The sequence below is a fragment of the Symphalangus syndactylus genome, chromosome 11, assembly GCF_028878055.3.
Source record: "Symphalangus syndactylus isolate Jambi chromosome 11, NHGRI_mSymSyn1-v2.1_pri, whole genome shotgun sequence".
Classification (NCBI taxonomy): Eukaryota; Metazoa; Chordata; class Mammalia; order Primates; family Hylobatidae; genus Symphalangus; species Symphalangus syndactylus.
In genome coordinates this window covers 62301480-62327038 of record NC_072433.2, presented here as the reverse complement: position 1 = coordinate 62327038, position 25559 = coordinate 62301480, and the positions used below count along the sequence as shown (strand labels likewise).

At 46.0% G+C, this 25559-nt stretch overlaps 1 protein-coding gene across 2 annotated transcripts in view; it reads right to left on the bottom strand.

Annotated features, from left to right (window-relative positions):
- DNAH3 (dynein axonemal heavy chain 3) overlaps positions 1-25559 on the bottom strand; it is a 225107-nt gene that overhangs the window by 197283 nt on the left and 2265 nt on the right. Inside the window, exons 1-8 of one of the 2 annotated variants that reach the window (XM_055233092.1) lie at positions 18603-18698; positions 18144-18386; positions 13859-13963; positions 13056-13281; positions 9210-9282; positions 8444-8618; positions 4213-4402; positions 2148-2343 (exon numbers count right to left, since the gene is read on the bottom strand). In XM_055233092.1, coding sequence (XP_055089067.1) covers positions 2148-2343; positions 4213-4402; positions 8444-8618; positions 9210-9282; positions 13056-13281; positions 13859-13963; positions 18144-18173 — 995 coding nt within the window. In that variant the 5' untranslated portion in view covers positions 18174-18386; positions 18603-18698. Of the gene's footprint in view, positions 1-2147; positions 2344-4212; positions 4403-8443; positions 8619-9209; positions 9283-13055; positions 13282-13858; positions 13964-18143; positions 18387-18602; positions 18699-25559 lie in introns of those variants that run through there. The other variant, XM_055233091.2, reaches the window with a different exon arrangement.

Sequence of the window (25559 nt, the reverse complement as noted above, 5' to 3'; positions counted from 1 at the left end):
TTTCTTTTCACCGGTGGGCTCTGTCCTACGTTGACTTCACCGCCTCAATTCGTTTTTAAAATACAAGCAAAACTAAGGATTTGAAAAACAAGTAGGTTCTCCAAGCCACAGGTCTCCCTTAAGACTGAACACGTTCAAAGCTAGAGATCCTCCCAAAGCAAAACACATGAGCTACTAATAAGTTCGGCCAATCAAAGCTAAGTAAGCATATCTGCCTCTAATTTTTCTAATACAAAACTCAGATGGGGGCAGCTCATCATTTCATTAGCCTGGCCTTTCAGTGAACTCCGGTGTCTTCATTCTTTCACCAGGATTTGTACCTTCTTGAAGGGCTCACTAAAAAAACCACAGTCTTCCACCTCCAGGCTCACTGCAATTGATGCACAGATAAAACAAATGTGGGACAGCCATCCAATGGATTAGTATGCAGCCATAAAAAGGAAGCACTCACTACTGATACAAGCTTCAATGTGGATGCAGACTGAAAATATTGTTCATTGAAAGACACCAGACACAAAAGATCATATATTGCATGATTCCATTTCTATAAAATGTCCAGAATAAGCAAATCCATACAGACAGAAAATCGCTTAGTGGTTGGGAGGAAATGGGGGAAGGTGAGAATGGGGAGTGACTGCTAATGGGTTTCTTTTTGGGGTAATGATAATATTCTTGAATTAGACAGTGGTGAGGATTAAACAAACTTGTGAATATATTAAAAACTATTGCATTGTGTACTTTCAAAGGGTGAATTTTATGGAATGTGGATATCTCACTTTTTTTTTAATGAAAGAGTGAAAAAAGGTGGCTTCTGTCTCATCTGGACTCCTACAATTTTTTTTTTTTGAGACGGAGTTTCGCCAATTTATGCATTGATAAATATACCTGAGAGATCACTGCTTGCCAGCCCTGTACTGGCACTGAGTTACACAAAGGAATAAGACTGTCCGGGCGTGGTGGCTTACACTTGTAATCCCAGAACTTTGGGGTGCCAATGTGGGTAGATTGCTTGAGCTTAGGAGTTCGAGACCAGCCTGGGCAACATGGTGAAACCCCGTCTCTATCAAAAAATACAAAAAATTAGCTGGGTGTGGTGGTATGGGTCTGTGGTCCCAACTACTCAGCTAACTTGGGAGACTGAGGTGGGAGGATTGCTTGAGCCTGGGAGGAGGAGGTTGCAGTGAACGGAGATTACATCACTGTACTCCAGCCTGGGTGACAAGGTGAGATTCGTCTCAAAAAAAAAAAAAAAAAAAGGAATAAAACCCAAGCCCGCACACATTCACACATTTCATAGGCTAAAGGGAGACAAATAAGTAAATGTTCTATTATAACCAAGGGTGAGCTGGGCACGATGGCCCATGCCTCTAATCCCAGCACTTTGGGAGGCCGAGGCTGGCAGATCACCTGAGATCGAGAGTTCGAGACCAGCCTGACCAACATGGAGAAACCCTGTCTCTACTAAAAATACAAAATTAGCCAGGCATGGTGGCTCATGCCTGTAATCCCAGCTACTCGGGAGGTTGAGGCAGGAGAATTGCTTGAACCCGGGAGGCGGAGGCTGCAGTGAGCCAAGATCGCGCCATTGCACTCCAGCCTGGGTAACAAGAGCAAAACTGTCCCAAAAACAAAAACAAAAACTGAGGGCGATGTTGTAATGGAGGTAATGCCAAATTAACAATTACTGGTGTTTAAGTTATATTAGATACTGTTTTAAGTGCTTTGGATGTAGTAAGTTATTTATTCCTTTTATCAACCCCATGAATTGGAAACTCTTATTAACATTATCGCAAATTTAGAGATAAAGAAAACAAGGCACAGAAAAGTGATGCGACCACATATATGCCTGTGAAGCAGCAGAGCTAGGAGTTAGACCTGAGCAGGCTGGCTCCAAGTCTGTGCAACTAAGCAGGATATTCCAGTGCTTAGAGACAGGCACGAGGTGCCCTGGGGACACAAAGGAGGGCCACATAAGCCTGCAAGGAAAGGTGTCACTTATAATTCACATGCGTATTTGGCCTAGAGTTTTTTTTCTTTCATTTCTCTGCACTGTCAGGGCTACCCCCACTGTGCACAGCAGAATAGGCTTGCTTATGCGTGGATGCGATAAAGAAAGGGAATGAAAAACAAAGGGAGGGACTTCTTACTCTGCAAACCACAGTTCTTTCAGCCTGAGCATCATGGGGTTCACCGTGTGCAGATGCTCCTCGTTCCACTTCTTGGCGCTCCTGTAGATACTGTGCCAGGGCACAGGGGCCCGGATCACTCTTTGAGGAAACAAGCGGGGGATGCTCTCAATAAAGAGCCGTTTTCTCTCCATTGGGTCCATGAGGATGTAATCAACTACAACCAGAAAGGGCAAACACCTCATTATTAAGCTCTAAGAGTTGTGCTCTTAGCTTCAACTCACTTTTTTATTGTTTTGTTTTTAATATAGAGACGGGGTCTCACTATGTTGGCCAGGCTGGTCTCAAACTCCTGGGCTCAAGTGATCCTACCACCTCAGCCTCCCAAAGTGCTGGGATTACAGGCATGAGTTACTATGCCTGGCCTTAGCATCAACTCTTTTTTTTTTTTTTTTTTTTTCAGACGGAGTCTTGCACTGTTGCCCAGCCTGGATTGCAGTGGTTCAATCCCAGCTCACTGCAACCTCCACCTCCGTCTCCTGGGTTCAAGCCATTCTCCTGTCTCAGCCTCCCAAGTAGCTGGGATTACAGGTGCCTGCCACCACACCTGCCCAATTTTTTGTATTTTCAGTAGAGACAGGGTTTTGCCATATTGGCCAGGTTGGTCTTGAAATTCTGACCTCAGGTGATCCACCCACCTCGGCCTCCCAAAGTGCTGGGATTACAGGTGTGAGCTAGCACACCTGGCCTTAACTTCAACTCTTAGAATGTAAATGAGCCTCTGTCCATTTGCAAGGTCATGGGTAATCCCCTGGGTATAACTCAACTGGGGAAGCTTCACTCTTGGTGTTTGTTTTCTTTCTGAGGGTATTTTACAGGAAGGAGGAGTGTGACTTCACGGTGTGGAGCACTTAGAATCTGGGGTTGAGCCCTGGTAGGATGTCTAGTATCAGGCATGACAATGAAATAGGATTTGCTGATACCTCATTAGTCACTGATTGATTTCTCACACCAAAATAGATGTACACACAAAAAAACCCACCATGGATGATATCATCCATTATATTTACAAATAGAAATTTAGAGACCACGTGTTTTACATACTAAGAAAGATTGGTAGGAAGCTTTGTAAAGGAAGTAACATTTGTGCTGGGTCATAAAGAACAAGTAGCAGTCCAGGTGCGGTGGCTCACGCCTGTGATCCCAGCACTTTGGGAGGCTGAGGCAGGCAGATCACTTGAGGTTATGAATTCGAGGCCAACATGGCAAAAGCTCATCTCTACTAAAAATACAAAAATTAGCTGGGAATGGTGGGGCATGCCTGTAATCCCAGCTACTCAGGAGGCTGAGGCAGGAGAATCACTTGAACCCAGGGGTCTGCCCAGGTTGGTCTCGAAATCCTGACCAACCTCTGCAGTTGCAGTGAGCCAAGATCACACCACTGCACTTCAGCCTGGGCAACAGAGCGAAACTGTCTCAAAAAAAAAAAAAAAGAAGAAGAAGAAGAAGTGTAGAATCTCACAGGTGTGATGGCTCATGCCTATAATCCCAGCACTTTGGGAGGCCGAGGCAGGAGGATCTCTTGAGTCCAGAATGTTCAAGACAAGCCTGGGCAACATAGGGAGACCCTGTCGCTAAAGAAAAATAAAAAAAAATTGTTTTAAATTTTACAAATGTAGAATCTCAGGCCCCAGGTTCAGATCTACTGAATCAGAATCTGCGTTTTAATAAGATCTGCAGGTTACAGGGATGCACGTGAATGTATGAAGTGCTGGCGTAGACATCAGTGATGGTAGGGGGATGGGGGAATTTGAATTAACAGTTGATGTTTTGGGTATTTCCAGTGGAATCAGGGTGGCAAATGACAAAGTGAGAAGAAAGAAGGTGACTTCCAGGCCAGGCACGGTGCCTCATGCCTGTAATTCTAGCACTTTGGGAGGCTAAGGAGGGAGAATTGCTTGAGCCCAGGAGTTCCAGACCAGCCTGAGCAACAAAGCAAGACCTCGTCTCTACAAAAACAAAAATGAAAAAGAAGGTGCCCTCTACATAGAAGCTCCCCAGCCCCCTTTATGCCCACCAGCCTTACCGATGCTTTTCATGAGGCTACTGTAATAGTCATTCTCCTTCTCCTGCATGAGGACCACCATCAGGGGCTCCAGGAAGGGACTCGTCAGCAGCGTGTTAGAAATCAGCTTTGAAATCCGAACCATCACTTCACCCTCCTCAGGGGCAATCATGTCTTTGCGAATGCCATTGGTCAAATAGTAATAGTATCTCTTCCATAAACAAACCACCAGCGAGAAAATGGTCATGATTGGATCATGGGCTCAACTGTCCTGCCCATCAGCTGCCAAGTGACTCCATTCACACAGCATTCGTCCGCACCCTTCACCTGCCGTAACCATACATTCTGGGCCTGTCGCTTCACACTCATGGCAAGGAGATCACTGGCAAATTTTTCCCAGGACTTCAGAGGATTCACCCAAAGCCAGAGAGATGTGAGTGGGGTATAAGGAAGGATTTGTCAAATACCACCCAGATAGGAACAGTGGAATGAGTGCAGAGTCCAGGGATGGAGGTGGCATATCTGGTGAGCTTTAAGAAGAGGAATGACAGGCTGGGAACGGTGACTCACACCTGTAATCCCAGCATTTTGGGAGGCAAAGGTGAGCGGATTACAAGGTCAGGAGTTCGAGACAAGCCTGGCCAATATAGTGAAACCCCATCTCTACTAAAAAATACAAAAATTAGCCAGGCATGGTGGCGCATGCCTGTAGTCCCATCTGCTCAGGAGGCTGAGGCAGGAAAATTGCTGGAACCCAGGAGGTGGAGGTTGCAGTGAGCCAAGATTGTGCCACTGCACTCCAGCCTGGGTGACCAAGCAAGACTCTGTCTCAAAAACAAACAAACAAACAAAAACATTAGATTTTCCTGATCCAGAGCTAGAATTCACCCCCCTGAAGCTTTCACTCACTGGTCCTGATTCTGCCTTCTAAGGCAGCTCAGACAAACAGGGTTGGATTTCTGTCTCAAAAAAAAAAAAAAAAAAGTAGAGGAATGACAAGCTCCTAAAATGGCCTCGAATCATTCATCCTTCTGAACAGCAATGATCTCCTACAAAACACTTTAATCCTGTGGCTTCTAGCTGTCAGTGGGGAAAAATATCCCCGAAGTCCAAGATCTATGATAGTTCTTTTTTTTTTTTTTTTTTTGAGACAGAATTTCACTTTTGTCACTCAGGCTGGAGTGCAGTGGTGCAATCTCGGCTCACTGCAACCTCTGCCTCCTGGGTTCAAGCAATTCTCCTGCCTCAGCCTCCCAACTAGCTGGGATTACAGGCATGCACCACCACACCCAGCTAATTTTTGTATTTTTAGTGGAGATGGGTTTCACCATGTTGGCCAGGCTGGTCTCAAACTCCTGACCTCAGGTGATCCACCCACCTTGGCCTTCCAAAGTGCTGGAATTATAGGCATGAGCCACTGCACCCAGCTGATAGTTCTTCTTACCCAAGCAAGGACTTTTGAGTTTCGAAAGCAACATAAACACACATATGAAACAAAAATGGCCAGTGGAACCTAGTGACTTCAGGAAATTTTGTATATTTAGGGTTTGCCTCTGAGCTGCTGGCTGGCTGAGTGGCTCTGGGGATGACTAATTTCAGACAGAGGAGAAGCACAGAGTGTGAGGAAAGGGCTTGAAGTCTCTTTTTAAGTTTCAGATCAGAAGAGGTTGCTGGCCAGGAGCAGTGGCTCATGCCTGTAATCCCCACACTTTGGGAGGCCGAGGCGGGTGGATGGATCACCTGAGGCCAGGAGTTCGAGACAGCCTGACCAACAGGGTGAAACCCTGTGTCTACTAAAAATAGAAAAATTAGCCAGGTGGGGTGGTCCACACCTGTAATCCCAGCTACGCGGGAGACTGAGACAGCAGAATTGCTTTAACCCAGGAGGTGGAGGTTGCAGTGAGGCAAGATTGCGCCACTGCATTCAAACCTGGATGACAGAGCGAGATTCAGTCTCAAAAAAAAAAAAAAAAAAAAGAGAAAAGAGATTGCTGCCAGCCTCTTTACTACTCTTGCCTCTCTCCAACATTAGTAAAAGCAGCTGCTAACAGGGGAGTATTGCAAAGCTTTTCTGATTTTAAGAACTGCCTGGGTACAGGGTGGGGGTAAAAAGTGCTTGCTAAAATGCAGATTCCCAGGCCCCTCCTCAGGCAGTTAGGGTGTTTAACAAGCACCCCAGATGACCCTTATCTTCAGGCAAGTTTGAGAAATGCTGCACAGCTCTTAAGAACACAGAGACTGTCCGGGCGCAGTGGCTCATGCTGTAATCCCAGCACTTTAGGAGGCTGAGGCAGGCAGATCATTCAAGGTCAGGAGTTCGAGACCAGCTTGATCTACATAGTGACACCCCGTCTCTACTAAAATACGAAAATTAGCTGGGCGTGGTGGCAGGCGCCTGTAATCCCAGCTACTCAGGAGGCTGACGCAGGAGAATCTCTCAAACCCAGGAGGCGGAGGTTGCAGTGAGCTGAGATCGTGCCACTGCACTCCAGCCTGGGTGACAGAGCAAGACTCCCTCTCATAAAAAAAAAAAAAAAAAAAAAAAATACAGAGACTTTGGTATCAGCCAGACTGGCTTTAAGTCTTCGTTTTGTCTCCTACCCTATAGCCCTTAGCACATTGCTTAAATAGTCTATACTCCACTTGCCACAACTGGACAGTAGAGATAATCATAGAACCCGGGTCTCAAGTAGGGTCAAGTAGCTATAGAGGGTTTAGCATGGAATTTTGCCGACAGCACATAGTCACTGTGAGTTTTTATTAATCATTTTATTATACACCCTAAACCCACAAGACATTTGCTCTAAAGTTTTGCTGTTCTTTTGAGACAGGGGTTGGAAACTCCGAAGTCTACCTGGAGCCAGGCAGGTAATGTTAATAAGTGAAAGTTGTCTAGACCTAAGAAAATAATAAGGAATGGTGGGAACTATGACAAACTGAAGAGTGTATTTCTGATCTAAAGGAGGTAGCTACTGCTTAGCACCAAATATTTTAGTTTTCTCAAGAGAAGTTGGAAAATGTAGCTTACATGAGACTTTCCTCATGCTTTTTTTTTTTTTTTGAGATAGGGTCTTGCTGTGTTGCCCAGGCTGGAGTGTAGTGGCATGATCATAGCTGGGATGCCTGAGGTGTCAGAGAAGGAGACCAAGGGATAGGTTGTCTTGTCCTAGAAAGGGTTGTGAATCCCTCCCCTTACCCTTTTTTTGAGACAAGGTCTCACTCTGCTGCCCAGACTGGAATGTAGTGGCACAATCATAGCTCACTGCAGCCTCAGCTTCCCAGGGACAAGCAATCCTCCCACCTCAGCCTCCCAAGTAGCTGGGACCACAGATGCATGGCACAATACCCAGCTAATTTTTGTAGAGATTGGGTTTCTCCATGTTGCCCAGGCTGGTCTTGAGATCCTGGGCTCAAGTGATCCTCCCCACTCCTCCTCCTAAAGTTCTGGGATTACAGGCATGAGTCACCATGCCCAGCAACCTCATTCTTTTTTTTTTTTTTTTTTTTTTTGAGATGGAGTCTCTCTCTGTTGCCCATGCTGGAGTGCAGTGGCTCAATCTTCGGCTCACTGCAACCTCCACCTCCCAGGTTCGAGCAATTCTCCTGCCTCAGCCTCCCGAGTAGCTGAAATTACAGGCACCTGCCACCATGCCTGGCTAATTTTGTTTTTTTGTATTTTTAGTAGAGACGGGGTTTCAGCATGCTGACCAGGCTGGTTTTGAACTCCTGACCTCAAGTGATCCACCTGCCTCGGCCTCCCAAAGTGCTGGGATTACAGGTGTAAGCCACCATGCCCAGCCGCCTCATTCTTCAAACACATCTACAGGCCAAATTCAGCCTATGATAGAGATCCCAGATAAAATATGGGATGCTTTGGGATATACTTATACTAAAAAGTTATTCATTACCTAAAATTTGAATTTAACTATGTGTCCCATTTTTTTGTCTTGCAAAATCTGGCACCCCTACCCTATGGGCCACCATTTTTGCAACTTATATTCTAAAAGGACCCAAGGTATCAATTTCCAAAACTTACTAGGGCAGAGAACATGTACACACACTCTCTCTCCTTCTCTCTCACTTGCACAAGCACACAAACATGCGCCCTCTTCGGTAGCCTGTCTTGAGTCTAGACTTTGGTGTTTTTCAAACATTTCCCAGGTGATTCCGCTGTTCTCTCTGAATTTAGAATCACTGAGATGCCGAGAGTAACCCTCAGCAAACCGAGGGAAAGGGGGCAACAGGAACGTACCTCCAGGTCCGATTCAGACGGCTTCTTTTCTTTACTTTCCATTTCCATCTCCTGCTGTAACATGACATCGAGCTGCTGTTCTGGACTCATTGGTCTGCTTCCTGGGAACGTCAAAGATGTCTTTACCTCCTTCTTCATGGGTGAGAAGATTGACGTCTTGAAGGCCAACTTGATCCTGAAAAGTAGACACAGCTCAGCCCTTGGTGTTTGGTTCTCCGGAGAGGTGCTGTGGTGTTGCCTACTTTCCCTAGCCTGATGAGTCTGGTTCTGCAAATAGAAGCCTCTCTCCTCTGTGTCATCTAATGGCATGTGTGTATACCTCAAAATGACCCTAACGGCTAAACACCTCATAGGCATTTTAGCATGGTTTTGTTCAGTTGGTTTATTTTTGTTAATAATCTCAAAAAGCCTGGCCAACATGGTGAAACCACGTCTCTACTAAAAATACAAAAATTAGCCAGGCCTGGTGGCACTCACCTGAAAGCCCAGCTACTCGGGAGGCTGAGGCAGGAGAATCGCTTGAACCTGGGAGGTGGAGGTTGCAGCGAGCTGAGATCATGCCACTGCACTCCAGCCTGGGCAACAGAGCAAGACTCCATCTCAAAAAAGAATTTTTTTTTTTGGATTAAGGTGATTGGTGGACAAAAATATGATTATCTGGGAATGCTTTGAAGCCAAGAAGCAGAGTGTGGCTTTAGTGAGACCACATCCTTCTTCCATTCAGCCCACTGTCCTGCCTTCTCTGGTGCCCACAGTGGCATCTTACCTACTGGAATCCTCTTTGTTTCTGGAGGAAAACTTTGTTTTCTTCCTCATGGGCTCTGATGAGCTTTTATTTGCTGGAAGAATGGAGAAGAAAGACATCAGTGACGGGCAATGGCCTTGGCCATTCTCCATCCACAGGGTCATGACTCTTGAAACAGTCCAGGAGCACACTAAGGGGAGTGGACATGGTACGGTGCGACGAGGCAGGAGTTGTGGGCTCAGGTCCCATGTGCATCACTGATTACCTGTGTGACCCTGAAGAACTGGCTTCATCACTCCAGACCTCAGCTTCCTCAACTGTAAAGTGGGGATGTGCGTATCTTCCATTCATTCATACATTTGGCAAGAATTAATAACTGCTTGTTTCATGTACTCTCCGATATTTTATGCTCTATTTTCTAAACTCCTGTTATATTACTGTTTAATATTTCTCTTTAAGTAGACTTGGGCATTTAAAGTTAGTACATTTGGCCAGACACGGTGGCTTACACCTGTAATCCCAATACTTTGGGAGGCTGAGGCAGGCAGATCACCTGAGGTCAGGAGTTCATGACCAGCCTGGCCAACATGGCGAAGCCCCCTCTCTACTAAAAAATATAAAAATTAGCTGGGCATTGTGGCTAGTGCCTGTAGTCTCAGCTACTTGGGAGGCTGAGGCAGGGAGAATTGCTTGAACCCAGGAGGTGCAGGTTGCAGTGAGCCAAGATTGTGCCACTGCACTCCAGCCTGGGCGACAGAGTGAGACTCCATCTCAAAAAAAATAGGCCAGGCACGGTGGGCTCATGCCTGTAATCCCAGCACTTTGGGAGGCCAAGGCAGGCAGATCACGAGATCAGGAGTTAGAGACCAGCCTGACCAACATGGTGAAACCCCCCGTCTCTACTAAAAATATAAAAATTAGCCGGGCGTGGTGGCACACGCCTGTAATCCCAGCTACTCAGGAGGCTAAGGCAGAAGAATCGCTTGAACCCAGGGGATGGAGGTTGCAGTGAGCCAAGATAGCACCATTGCACGCCAGCCTGGGCAATGAGAGCAAAACTCCATCTCAAAAAATATAAATAAATAAATAAATAAATAGTACATTTATTTTTAAAAGTAATTTTATGATTATCACAAATAAAAAAATAAGTATATATTTATTGCAAGTAGAAAAACCCATATCATTTGCAATAAATAGAAGGTAGCTACAATTAATTCAATAAGTGATATAAAAACTATATTATTAAACTTTAGTTAGATATCACTTCCTAAAGTGTCTCCCTTCCTAAAGTGTCTACCTTTGAACTTCTCAAAATAGTCTACACATAACAACAATACAAAAAAATCCTCTTTTTTTTTTTTTTTTTTTGAGACAGATTCTCGCTCTGTTGCTCACGCTGGAGTGCAGTGGCATGATTTCAGCTCTCTGCAACCTCAACCACCCAGGCTCAGGTGATCCTCCCACCTCAGCCTCCTGAGTAGCTAGGAGTACAGGCGCATGCCACCACACCTGGCTAATTTTCCTATCTTTTGTAGAGACGGGGTTTTGTCATGTTGCCCAGGCTGGTCTCCGACTCCTGGGGGCAAGTGACCCTCTCAATAAACTCAACAATCGAGGCACAGATTCACAAAATGGAAATAATACAGCAATAACAATATTGCTCCAAAATAAAATTTTAAGATCCTCCAAGTACAAATGTATTTTAATGAATAGTAAGCAGAAATCAACTCAAGCAAGGACATGAATAACAGACGCTAGTGCCGCTCTGAAGAAAGCATCTTAGTACTTTATATTCAAAGACTCTGGCTTGCCTGAGAATTTTGGGGACAATGAAACCTGGGAGGCATTAGCACTAGTTCTTCACAGATTTTAATAATTTTGGACTAAGAAAATTATTAAAGACTGCTACAGACTGAATGCTAATGTCTTGTCAAAATTAGTATGTTAAATCTTAATCCCCAGCATGATGGTATTTGGAGGTGGGACCCTTGGGAGGTGATTAGGTCATGAGGACTCCATCTTATGAATGAGATTGTGCCTTTATAAAAGAAACAGCAAAAAGATGCTTCACCCCTTCTCCCATGTGAGCATACAGCAAGAAGATAGAGAAGACAGATGTCTATGAATCAGGAAGAGGACCTCATCATAGACTGAATCTGTCGGTACCTTGATCTCGGACTTTACAGACTCCAGAACCACAAGATATGAATTTCTGTAGTTTATAAGCCACTCAGTTTATGATACTTTGTTATAGCAGCCCAAAACGAACTAAGATGATGACCATGAAATTAGCAATTAGAGCAGCAAACTTAAGGTTCTGTGTATCATGATCTTGAACATTTGGGCATTAATTATTTGCTAAATGTCGTTAAAGCAGGAACATGCAAAAGCAGCATCCTAGAGACTGTGGGTGTGTATGTAATACACAAATAACACTGGTAAGAACCACTTGGGAAAAAAAATCCTCCAAGTGATATTGAAAGGGCTATGACAATAAGAATGGAATCAGGATTTGGAAAAGGGAGTTAGAAAACCATAAGTAATTAGAAAATTTGAAATGGAAAGATAGTCATTTAAACAAATGACTCATCAGACATGAAAAACTCAATACTGAACAGCGTTGAAGAGAAAATTAGTAAATTGGAAGATGTAATTAAGAAACTCACCCAGACGTAGCACAGAGAGAAAAATGAAAAATATAAAAATGAGTTTGAGACAGAGAGCAGATCAAGAGTGCCAACATATGTCCAACAAAAATTACTAAAGGATACCCTTATGCTGATATAACTATGCTTGGTGGGAATTAAATTAATACATACAAGGTGCTGTGGTAAGCAGCTTCCAAGATAGCCCCCAATGATCCCCATCTCCTGGTAACACCCCTTTGTGGTGTAATCCTCTCCCCTTGAGTATGGGCTAGAACTAGTGACTCCTAACAAACAGAATGTGGCAAAAGTGACAGGATGTCACTTCCAAGATTAAGTTCCAAAAAAGCCTATGGGTTCTCTCTTGCTGGCTCTCTCTCTTTCTCTCCCCCTCTCTCGCTCTAAGGGAAGCCAGAAGCCATGTTGTGAGTTGTTCTAAGGGAGAGACCCGTGTGGTAAGAAACTGGTGTCTATGGCCAACAGCCAGCAAGGACCTGATGACATGAGTGAGCTTGGAAGAGGATCCTTCCCTAGTTGCCTTTAGATGATGGTGGCCTTGGGGTATGCCTTGACTGTACACTAGTGAGGGGCCCTGAGCCAGCACTACAAATTCAGTCATGCCCACATTCCTGCCCCGCTGAAATTGTAAGATAATAAATACTGGTTCTTTTAAGCCACAGAATTTTGGAATAACTTATCATGCAGCAAACAATAACACAAGTACATAGAAGAGTGGCTGGTATATGTAAATGGTCTATAAATGTTAGCCATTTGCAATCATTTCCTCCATAGATAAGGAGGAGAGTGAGGCTTTGCAAAGTTCTCCAAAGTTAGCTTCAGCTAACTGGGTCAGAACCCAGGAGTAAAAATTTCACTCCAGGCCAGGCACAGTGGCTCATGACTGTAATCCCAGCACTTTGGGAGGTTGAGGCAGGTGGATCACCTGAGGTCAGGAGTTTGAGACCAGCCTGGCCAACATAGTGAAACCCCATCTCTACTAAAAATACAAAAAAATTAGCCAGTGTGGCCTGTAGTCCCAGCTACTCAGGAGGCTGAGGCAGGAGAATCACCTGAGTCCAGGAGGCGGAGGTTGCAATGAGCCGAGATCATGCCACGGCACTCCAGCCTGGGCAACAGAATGAGACTCTATCTAAAATAAATACATAAATAAAAATGTCCTCCAAAGCCCCATTCTGCAAGGGTATGACACTGCCACAAGTACCTGATGATGGCAGCCCCTGACTGGTCCTGTCCCTAGGGACATTGATGGTGGCCGGTTGGTAGACTTTCAGCAGGTCTTTCAGCTTCAGGTCCTGGGCCATCAAGGAGTAGTTGTTGGCGATGGAATCACTAGGTCCACGGTGGTGATGCTGCTCTTTGAAGGGTGCAGCCAAGGTCCATGATGTGCGTTGCATCAAGGGCGGGTAAAAGCTGTGTGACATGACAGTCTACGAGGGAAGAAGCGCAGAGTGAGACATAACAAAGAACATCTCTCGACGAGCCTGAGCTCTGCTCACACTGAGGCTCACGAGAGTTCCAAGTGCCTTATGCTATGTTTTTGCCTTCTGCACATTCAGTGGAAAGATTGTCTGAACAGACACCAACTGTACTTCTCTGACCATCATGAGCATGAATTCTGATGTCAGGGATAATAGCTTGCGTTCACCAGTAACTTTGAGGCAGGTAATTGACATCTCTAGTCTTTATTCCTTATGGACATGACTACAAGGTACGAGCAATTACCCTCATTTTACAATGAAACATGCAGAAGTTCAGAGAGTTTAAATAACACAGCAGATCAGTGGACGGCCAGATTCTAACTCACCTTTGGACAATGGCATAGCTCTTTCTCCCACACTTCTGCAGCCTCTTCTGGGGGCAAAAGCGACCAAAGCTACTAATCCTACTTGTCAGGTCTGTTTGACTCCCCACCCTCAAAGAGTACCTGCCAAATACGGAGAGAAGTGGGGGATGCACTTCACCTCCTCACCCTCAACAGAAGAGCTGGCAGCCAGGTGTGCATACCTGATAGAGTCCAGACGGTTCCTCATTAGCAGAAGCAGGCAGAGGGGGCAGCTCTGGCTGCCCCTGGGAGTGGCTCATGTGATGTATGGAGTCACTTTTGGCAATCTGTGGGACATGGGAACAAAGTTACCATTCAGAAATTAGGGAAGATTTGAAAGCCTCTGAGTTGGTTAGGACTAAAGAGGTCCCCAGGAAAGGTTTTAGGTCCAGAGTTCTGGACCTAAAACAAAACACCTGTCTCACTCCCATCCATTACGTATGTTTCATTTATTTAAAAATTGACAGATAAGGGCTGGGTGCGGTAGCTCACACCAGTAATCCCACCAGTTTGGGAGGCCAGGGAGGGTGGATCACCTGAGATCAGGAGTTCAAGACCAGCCTGACCAATATGGTGAAACCCTGTCTCTACTAAAAATACAAAAATTAGCCAGGCATGTTGGCATGTGCCTGTAGTCTCAGCTACTTGGGAGGCTGAGACAGGAGAATTGCTTGAACCTGGGAGGCGGAGGTTGCAGTGAGCTGAGATTGCACTCTGAGATGTATTGAAGTGTATATACATTATAGAGTGACTAAATCTAATTAACATATACATTACCTTGTATGGTTATTATCTTTGCAGTGAGAATACATCCACTATCATAGCATTGTTCAAGAATACAATATATTGTTAGTCATCATGCTGTACGACAGATCTCTTGAACTTATTCCTTCCATCTAACTGAAATTTTATATCCTGTGACCATCTCCCCAACCCTTCCACCATTCCTGTTTCTTTCTTTTTTTTTTTTTGAGATGGAGTCTTGCTCTGTCACCCAGGCTGGAGTGCAGTGGCGCTATCTCGGCTCAATGCAACCTCCACCTCCGGGGGTCAAGCGATTCTCCTCCCTCAGCCTCCCAAGTAGCTGGGATTACAGGTGACTGCCACCATGCCCAGCTAATTTTATATTTTTAGTAGAGATGGGGTTTCACCATGTTGGCCAGGCTGGTCTTGAACTCCTGACCTCAAGTGATCTGCCCTCCTCAGCCTCCCAAAGTTCTGGGATTACAGGCATAGCCACCACACCCAGCCCCTGCTTCATTTTTTAATCATTCAGCGTCTCCTCCTCAGATTCCCTTCTATGAGCAAATTTGGATATTTTTCCCCCGTGGAAGAGCCCAAATTCTGAGAACATCCCCAGTACCCTACCCTCAGGTATGATGAAAGGAGGTGACTTTAAAAGAATTGACTCTTGCATTTTTTTCTTTTTTTCTTTTTTTTTTTTTTTTTTGAGACAGAGTCTCACTCTGTCACCCAGGCTAGAGTGCAATGGTATGATCTTAGCTCACTGCAACCTCTGCTTCCCAGGTTCAAGCAATCCTCCTGCCTCAGCCTCCCAAGAAGCTGGATGGGTGCCCACCACCATGCCTCGCTAATTTTCATATTTTTAGTAGAGACGGGGTTTCACCACATTGGTCAGGCTGGTCTCAAACTCCTGACCTCAGGTGATCAACCTGCTTCGACCTCCCAAAGTGCTGGGATTGCAGGCGTGAGCCACTCCACCAGGTGGACTCTTGCATTTTCACATGTGCAAAATTCCAAAGAGAAATTCATTCAGGCAGTGGCACTGAATTTTCTGTGTATTTAACACACACATAAGCAACTCTTTATGCTTCCTGGGAAAAGGAAAAGTGTTATTTCAACAATGTGGATGTTGAGTCCTCCATTCCAACCAATGAGTGCATACTGTGGAGTGAGCCTCAGGTAAGGGTAAACTTGTGGCTCCCACAGTTACTCTCAGATCCCAAGTGCCCCTCCACCTCTCCTGAGCAGAGAAGAAAGTGACTGCATTATTGAATGAGATCACATGTGGTTTTGTCTTAAGACTTAGCCCCTATATGAAAAACAACCACTTCACCTGGGGCTAGTGACGGAGAAACTGCAATTTGTTCCAGCGCTGGAAGAAAAACTGTTGGGCTGGACTTATTGAGAGGTGCTGCCGTTCAGCACTTTAAAGGTGATTTTAGGGATTTTCAAGGGCAATTTTGGCTTTCTGTGATTTTCACCTTAGGCATTGACTTTGGACTTAACTTCTAGATAAGATGAGCCAACATTGTATCAATGCGATTTATTTGGGTGTGCAAATTATGACATGCAAGATCATTGATGAGGGTGGGATGGGGCAGGGGCATATGACTCAATATTAGCTGTCCCTCTGCCCCCAACCCCTTACAGATGACTCAAATTAACCATCATTATCTCTCCCGGAGCACCTACCTCATTAAATAACAACAGAAAAATAACAACCGCAGCAATAATATCTACCATTATTCCAAACTATTATGTGCCAGGTACTGTACAACCTCATGAGATTTTTTTTAATATCCGCATTCTAGCTGAAGAAAATGAGGCTGAGAAGATAGGTAACACATCCCGGCCATGTAATTGGCCAGCTTGCCTTCTAAGTGACTTTTTAATTTATTACTATTATTATTATTTTTTGAGACCAAGTTTTCGCGCTGTCGCCCAGGCTGGAGTGCAGTGACACGATCTCGGCTTACTGCAATCCTGCAACCTCCACTCCCCAGGTTCCAGCGATTCTCCTGCCTCAGCTTCCTTACTGCATTATGCAAATTGACAGATATGCTGTTCTTGGGATAATGAAGAAAGCAAACCGTGAGCATTTTGCAGAATACAATGGAAAGAGGGAGAACCTCTGTAGAAACAAATTAAACTGAGCTATGTCATAGGCTCGGACTAAAACAAATACACAAATAGTCATAGGTACGCTGATAGCAGAAAGCATTCCAGTCTGTGGATCAGGAACACATGGGGCACACGCAACATGAGCAGATCTAGGCATCAAATGCAGAATGGGGCAAAAAGAGTTTTCTTGGTAATAAATGGCTAAGAATCCTCTGTGGCACCTTCAAGAGGAGATGGAGACTCTCATAAGAACTAGCTGGTTGTGCAAAATTGTTTGTTAAAAATATGAATGCCTGGCCAGTCGTGGTAGCTAATGTCTATAATCCCAGCACTTTGGGAGGCCAAGGCGAGTGGATCACTTGAGGCCAGGGGTTCAAGACCAGCCTGGCCAACATGGAGAAACTCCATCTCTACTAAAAATACAGAAATTAGCCAGGCGGTGGTGCACACCTGTAGTTCCAGCTACTCAGGAGACTGAGGCAGGAGAATCGCTTGAACCCAGAAAGCAGAAGCTTCAGTGAGTGAAGATCACGCCACTGCACGCCAGCCTGGATAATAGACAGAGACTCTCAAAAAAAAAAAAATTAATGCTTAAATCTTCTCTTTGGTAAATTCAAGGAGCTTTCACTTCAGAGCATATTGGCTTAGTTATTATCTACAAATCCACTTTAGTTTTATAAAGTTTCTATTTAAAATGCTCCTCTGGGCACTTTGCTGTATGGCAACCTGGTGATTCAACACAGATACAACAGAGATTCTGGAACCTAGATTGGGTAGAACTGTCACTTTGGGCAGCTTATTGCTGATTACACATGTTGTATGCATGTTCTTCATGGAGGCCATTCCCAAATGCTCGTCTGAGGACGTGCAACACCAGAATCACTCTGGTCTTAGATAAAAATATAGATTCCAGGGCCCCACTCCAAATCTTCTGGATCAGAATCTAGGAGTGGGGGACAAAGACTCTATGTTTTTAAGATGCTCCCCGGAATATTCTAATGTTCAGCCACAGTCGAAAGCTGATGGTTGGAATATATGGTCTAATGGACTTGGAAGGGAAGGAAAAGGAAGAACGGGGATCTATTCCTGAATTTTTCATAGCAAAACTTGAAGATTTCCAAAAGTCTAATTCAGCAAAAATGATATTTCAAAGGAGACAACAAAAAAATGTGAATACACTTGTTCAGTCAAGGGCATCTAACATGCCAGTTGGCCCTCTTCCCACATATTTCCAACACATTAAAAATACAGGTAAATTGGCCAGACACAGTGGCTCACACCTGTAATTTCAGCACTTTGGGAGGCTGAGGCAGGCGGATCACCTGAGGTTGGGAGTTCGAGACCAGCCTGACCAACATGGAGAAACCCTGTCTCCACTAAAAATACAAAATTAGCCAGGTGTGGTGGCGCATGCCTGTAATTCCAGCTACTCGGGAGGCTGAGGCAGGAGAATCACGTGAACCTGGGAGGCGGAGGTTGCAGTGAGCCGAGATCGCGCCATTGCACTCCAGCCTGGGCAGCAAAGAGTGAAACTGTGTCTCAAAAAAAAAAAAAAAAAAAAAATACAGGTAAAACAAGAAACGTCTTAAAATTCACACCTACCTTCTGAGATGAGCAATCCGTGTCACCCATGGTGTCCACTCTAATTGTAGCTATTTTTAAAAAATGAATAAAGAGCTTTCAGCTTCTCCAAGGGTGCCTCTCCTATCCAGTTGGTCTGAAATTCACACTTCCTTATAGCATAATGGGGATGACACCAACAATGGAACTTTCCAGATGTTCTGAAAGCTCTGTTCATGAGGTTGCCTCTCTGAGGTCATAGACTTTGGCCGGCTGAGGAGTTCCCTGGTAGAAGAGGAGAGAAAGGGAAGCTAGAGATAAGGGGACAGCACTGGGTTTCTGGTGCGCTTTTGGCTCTGGTTCCTACTCCCCCAGTGGTGGCCACGCTTCCTTTCCCTCGAGTGCTTCTCTCTTGGAAATTTTCCAGAAACACATTGAGTTCACTGCAGAAAAAAGACTGAAGCAGAGTTACACATTAATACAGAGAAGAGGGAGACTCACCCCTCCAAACGACATCCTGGCAGCCCGAACTGTTCTCCCTCCTCCTCCCTGGACTCTTAACGCTGGCAGTGCTTGTATGCAGGCACTGGGCACAGTAACCAAGTCTTGGCGTCTGTTGCTAAGGGAAGGAGGGGCCTCTGTGGTGCCTACATACAAGACTGGGCATGACCTAGCTCTGTGAGCTGGTGTCTCCCTTTGCTGGAGGCCCAGGTGGGCAGTAGGAAGTATTGGTGACAGAAGGGAACATGAGAGGGTGTTTAGCAGTGTTCCAGGAATAACAGAGGCAACAGCAATAAAAGACCTTTGGAGACGTTGAAAAGCACAGAGTATGGTGGTTAAGTTCTTGGGATCTACAGTTGGAGAGGTCATACTTCAGATCCTACTCTTCTCATTAATTAGCTGTGTGGCTTGGCAAGTTGCTTAATCTCTCCAAGTGTCCTTTCTGTCTGTAAAATGGCAATAATGTGAGTCCCTACTTCATAGGGTTGCTTTGAAGGGTTAACGGGATAACATGTACGGAGCAATTTGCATATAGTAGAAGGATAACTGATATTTTCCCAGTTTTTCCCCGTTTTTTTCTTTTATTATTATTATTTTTTTTTGCACACAAAACAAACATTTTCTAAAAGTACATACAAACAAAAAGATGCATATCAAACATATTAGGAAGATTGCACATGGGAAGACGGGGAATAGAAATGGGGGGTGGGAATTAAAGAAAATAAATGAGAGAGGGACTTTGTGTGGATCAATGATAATAACTCAATCCTCTATTTGACAAAGAAGAAGGAGAAGGAAGAGGAAGAAAAAGAAAGTGGGATAAAGGATCAGAAAGGGAGGAAAATAGAAAAAATTAGAGTACGACTCCAGGGTAGACCTGTTTCGTTGTCACTTGGTTGGTTGGTTTGTCAGTTGTATTTTTCATATGTTTCGCCATGTTGGCCAGGCTGGTCTCGAACTCCTAGCCTCAAGTGATCAACCCGCCTCGGCCTCCCAGAGTACTGGGACTACAGGCGTGAGCCACCACGTCCAGCCCCTACATTGCTTCTGGCCTCTGTGGTAGACCTCCCAGACGGGGTGGCCGGGCAGAGGCGCTCCCCACATCCCAGATGGGGCAGCCAGGCAGAGGCGCTCCTCACTTCCCAGAAGGGGCGGCCGGTTAGAGGCGCTCCTCACTTCCCAGACGGGGCGGCCGGGCAGAGGCGCTCCTCACTTCCCAGACGGGGTGGCCGGGCAGAGGCGCTCCTCACTTCCTGGATGGGGTGGCGGCCGGGCAGAGACGCTCCTCACTTCCCGGATGGGGTGGCGGCCGGGCAGAGGGGCTCCTCACTTCCCAGATGGGGCGGCCGGGCAGAGGCGCTCGTCACATCCCAGACGATGGGTGGCCGGGCAGAGGCGCTCCTCACTTCCCAGAAGGGGCGGCCGGGCAGAGGCGCTCCTCACTTCCCAGAAGGGGCGGCCGGGCAGAGGCGCTCCTCACTTCCCAGAAGGGGCGGCCGGGCAGAGGCGCTCCTCACTTCCCAGACGGGTCGGCCGGGCAGAGGCGCTCCTCACTTCCCAGACGGTGGGTGGCCGGGCAGAGGCGCTCCTCACTTCCCAGAAGGGGCGGCCGGGCAGAGGCGCTCCTCACATCCCACACGATAGGCGGCCGGGCAGAGGCGCTCTTCACTTCCTAGACGGGGTGGCGGCTGGGCAGAGGCGCTCCTCACATCCCAGACGGGGCAGCCGGGCAGAGGAGCTCCTCATAACCCAGACGATGGGCGGCCAGGCAGAGACGCTCCCCACCTCCCAGACGGGGCGGCGGCCGGGCAGAGGCTGCAATCCCAGCACCCTGGGAGGCCAAGGCAGGCGGCTGGGAGGCAGAGGCTGCAGCGAGCCAAGACCACGCCACCGCACTCCAGCGCGGGCAACACCGAGCACCGAATGAGCGAGCCTCCGTCTGCAGTCCCAGCACCTCGGGAGGCCGAGGCGGGCAGACCACCGGAGGTCAGGAGCTGGAGACCAGCCTGGCCGACATGGCGAAACCGCGCCTCCAGCCAAAGGAGAAAAACCAGGGAGGGGTGGTGGCGCGCGCCTGCAATCCCAGGCAGCCCGCAGGCCAGGGCAGGAGAATCATGGGAGCCGGACATAGGGACTCTGCAGCGAGCCGGGTGTACTCCAGCCTGGGCCACAGAGGGAAGAAAAGAAAAAGAAAGAAAGAGAGAAAGAAAGGAAAGAAAGAAAGAGAAAGAAGGAAAGAAAGAAAGAAGAAAGGAAGAGAGAGAGAGAAAGAAAGAAAGAAAGAAAGAGAGAGAGAGAGAGAGAGAGAGAGGGAGGGAGGGAGGGAAGGAAGGAAGGAAGGAAGGAAGGAAGGAAGGAAGGAAGCTTTTTTTTTTTTGAGATGGAGTCTTGCTCTGTCGCCCAGGCTGGAGTGCAGTGGCATGATCTCAGCTCACTGCAAGCTCTGCCTCCTGGGTTCATGCCATTCTCCTGCCTCAGCCTCCCACCAGTATGCCCAGCTAATTTTTTGTATTTTTAGTAGAGACGGGGTTTCACTGTGTTAGCCAGGATGGTCTCCATCTCCTGACGTCGTGATCCGCCCACCTCAGCCTCCCAAAGTGCTGGGATTACAGGCGTGAGCCACCGCGCCCAGCCCAGTTTTTCCCCATTTTAACACTAAGTCCTGTATCCTGGGAGCAATCTCAGTCCTGGGCAAACTGGGATAGTTTGATCACCCCACACAGTTGATGCTCTATAAATGTTGTGGCTAACATCAATATTACAATAAACACAGAAATACATGTGCACATACTCAAAAGTAACAATATTAGCTGCCGCCCAAATATTAAAAGCACATGTTCCATGGTCACTGTGAAGTTCTCTCAAAACCAAGTTAGACTTAATGAGTTTTTTGGGGATGCCATGCTTGCATATCTTTTTTTTTTATTATTCAATTTTCCCCCAAACACCACGATATTCCCATTTTAAGGATAAGGAATCAAAACTGAGAGATATGGACCGGGTATGGTGGCTCATGCCTGTAATCCCAGCACTCTGGAAGGCTGAAGCGGGTGGATCACTTGAGGTCAGGAGTTCGAGACCAGCCTGGCCAACATAGTGAAACCCCATCTCCACTAAAAGTACAAAATTAGCCGGGCATGGTGGTAGGCGCCTGTAATCCCAGCTACTTGGGAGGCTGAGGCAGGAGAATCACTTGAACCTGGGAGGGAGATTGCAGTGAGCACAGATTGTGCCACTGCACCCCAGCCTGGGCAACAAGAGCGAAACTCCATCTCAAAAAAAAAAAAGAAAAAAGAAAAAGAAAAGAAAAACAAAAAAACTGAGAGATAACTTTCCTAAGTCGACTTGACTCATAAGTAGCACTGATACAATTGAAACCTGTCCTGATGACCCTGAGTCCACTGCTCTTTCCATAAACTACCTGTCCAAAACACAAACATTCCCGAGTTCCTATGAAGAGCATTGCATAGCACCAACTACTTCCATTTTCCCCCTTTTTCCACTCCTTTTCCTCAAAGTTGGGCTTTCCATCATTTCAAAATAACCCTGATCTTCTCCATCTCTTATATTTGTGCTCTTTATCATAAAGTATACATACGGTTTCAAATAGCATTTGGAATAAATGAGACAATGGGAGGGCTGGAGACTGGTTTAGACAGAAAAAAAAATACAGGTAAAACAAGTATTTTAAACAAGTATAAATGGGAACATTATCAGGTCTCCTATACTGGGTGTGAAACCTCATGTCCCACCAAAAACAGCAACTGTAATCCAATGAAGTGAAAGATTAGAATGGGGCCGGGCGCGGTGGCCCATGCCTATAATCTCAGCACCATGGGAGGCCAAGGCGAGTGGATCGCCTGAGGTCAGGAGTTCAAGACCAACCTGGCCAACATGGTACAACCCCGTCTCTACTAAAAATACAAAAAATTAGCCGGACGTGGTGGCAGGCACCGGTAATCCCAGCTTCTTGGGATGCTGAGGCAGAAGAATTGCATGAACACAGGAGGCGGAGGTTGCAGAGAGCTGAGATCGCACCATTGCACTCCAGCCTGGGCAACACAGCAAGACTCTGTCTGAAAAAAAAAAAAATAGAATGGACCTGATGTGGAGCTAATGGACCCTATGGCCTGTGTGTGAGTAGGAGGCATGCTACCATCTGATATTTAGTGTGCTTTAAGTCTACTAGTGTTTAAAACTATCAAAACAATACTAATGGCTTTCATTTATTGAGCATATACTGTCCCCCGGGACTGCTGCTAAGCACTTAGTAGACATCATGTCTTTGAATCTTCTCAACAACCTAGAAAATAAATATCAGTATTTTCACAAGTTTTATGATTGAAGAAACTGATAGATTAAACTAACCTGCCCATAGTCACACAGCTAGGTCAGCAGGAAAGTTTGAACATGGTTATGAAATCTGTTCCATGGCTTCAACCAAAAACCTACATGTAATCTGAGGAAAGATGAAAAATACATAAAGTATCTGCCAGAGAGAGAATGAAAGTGACTTCCCCCAGGCCACCTCACCTGTACCAGAATTGTTTGTTGTCTGACAACTTTGTGTTGGATAATTCTTAAGAAAGAATATAGGCTTCAAGTTTCTCAATCTTCTTCTTTTTCTTTCTTTCTTTTTTTTTTTTTTTTTTGAGATGGAATCTTGCTCTGTTGCCCAGGCTGGAGTGCAGTGGTATGATCTTGGCTCACTGTAACCTCCACCTCCTGGGTTCAAGTGATTCTCTTGCCTCAGCCTCCCCAGTAGCTGGGATTACAGGCGTGTGCCACCACACCCGGCTTATTTTTGTATTTTTAGTAGAGATATGGTTTTGCCATGTTGGCCAGCCTGGTCTCGAACCCCTGACCTCAAGTGATCTGCCCACCTCCGCCTCCCAAAGTGCTGAGATTCAGGCATGAGCCACCACACCCGGCCTTGTTTCTCAATTGGGCTGCCAGACAAAACATAAGGTGCCCAGTTAAATTAGAATTTCAGTCAAACAATTATTCAGGTAAAAGAATGTTTTAGGGCCAGGAGCGGTGGCTCATGCCTGTAATCCCAACACTTTGGAAGGCCGAGGCAGGCGGATCACAAGGTCAGGAGTTCGAGACCAGCCTGACCAACATGGTGAAACCCTCTCTCTACTAAAAATACAAAAATTAGCCGGGCGTGGCAGTGCATGCCTGTAATCCCAGCTACTCAGGAGGCTTTGGCAGGAGAATTGTTTGAACCCAGGAGATGGAGGTTGCAGTGAACCAAGATCCCGCCACTGCACTCCAGCCTGGGAGACAGAGCAAGACTTCGTCTCAAAAAAAAAAAAAAAAAGTTTTAGTATAAGCATGTCCCATTCAATACATGGGCTGTACTTGTAATAAAAAGTTACCCATTATTTACCTGAAATTCAGATTTAATTGAGTGTCGTGTGTCTTTATTTGCCAAATCTGCCAACATGGGGAGGACAGGTCAGCAAGGTTCCAAGTTGCCCCCGCCTCTTGGTATCAACAGTTTAGGGTCTTAATCTGTTGCTAAAAAAATTTCACACATTTCTTATTCAGAGGCTGGTATTCCTGGCAGCTCATTCCTGAGGCCTAAAATAGTTGTTTAAGCAGAGCAACAGTTTCAGTCCTTGGAGGCTACTATAGCAAAGTACCAAAGTCTGGGTGGCTTATAAACAAGAGACATTTGTTTCTCACTGCTCTGAAGGCTGGAAGTTCACGATCAGGGTGCCAGGGTGGTCTGGTTCCAGTGAAGGCCCCCTTCCATGTTGCAGGCTGCCAACTTCTCATTGTATCTTCACGTGGTGGAAAAAGGATAAGAGAGTTCTCTGGGATCTATTATTTTATTTTATTTTATTTTATTATTTTATTTTATTTTAATGAGCCAGGGTCTCACTTTGTTGCCCAGGCTCGAGTACAGTGGTGCAATCTCAGCTCACTGCAGCCTCCACTGCCTGGGCTCAAGAGATCCTCCTGCCTCAGCCTCCCACGTAGCTGGGACTACAGGCATGTGCCACTATGCCCGACTAACTTTTGTATTTTTAGTAGAGAAGGGGTTTTGCCATGTTGCCCAGGCTGGTCTCGAACTCCTGGACTCAAGCAATCCACCCACCTTGGCCTCCCAAAGTGCTGGGATTATAGGTGTGAGCCACTGGGATCTCTTTTATAAGGGCACTAATCCCATTTAGGAGGGCTTCACCTTCATGACCTAATCGCCTCCCAAAAACCCCATGCCTAATCCCATCACATTGGGGGTTAGGATTTCAACATCTGGATTTTAGAGGAACAAACAATGAGTCCATTGCAGCAAGTAATTGGGAAAGCAAAGGAGAGGCTGAGCGTGAATTTTTTTTACCCAACCATTGCATGTTCCTTGAGGGCCAAGTCCTGATGCTATGGACAGATGCTAGGATCCCAGCCCTGGAGGAACACATGATGTGGTGGAGAAAGCAGCTATCACACAAAGACAAGCAAAACTCTGCTGGCCCAGCCAAAAATGCCAGAGGTGGGAGGAATTCGAAGATTCACAGAGACGCCCCTAGATGGCACCCTTAAACAAAAATCCCAGTGGAAACCCCAACTCAGCTTTCCAAAGCAACTTCCATTCAGGGAATGATGACTGCAGGGCTTTAATCTAAGGAAACACACACACACACACACACATACACACACACACACACACACACACACACACACTATCTTTTCCTGGGTGGGGAACCCAGCATTTTGCAGCTGAACAAGGTGCATGATGCCAGACAAGATTGGCTAAAACTTAAGAATTTAGGGACTCTTGTCTGTCCTATCCCCACCATTGGCTCTTCTTTTCTGCTATTGTGGAAGAATGACAGCAGGATTCTGTAGTTTATCATCATCATCATCGTGATCATCATCATAAATCATCATGCCAAGCTATTTCTCTATCCATTAGCCTGATTATTTCCAGAAATATTAGGAGGTAGATGT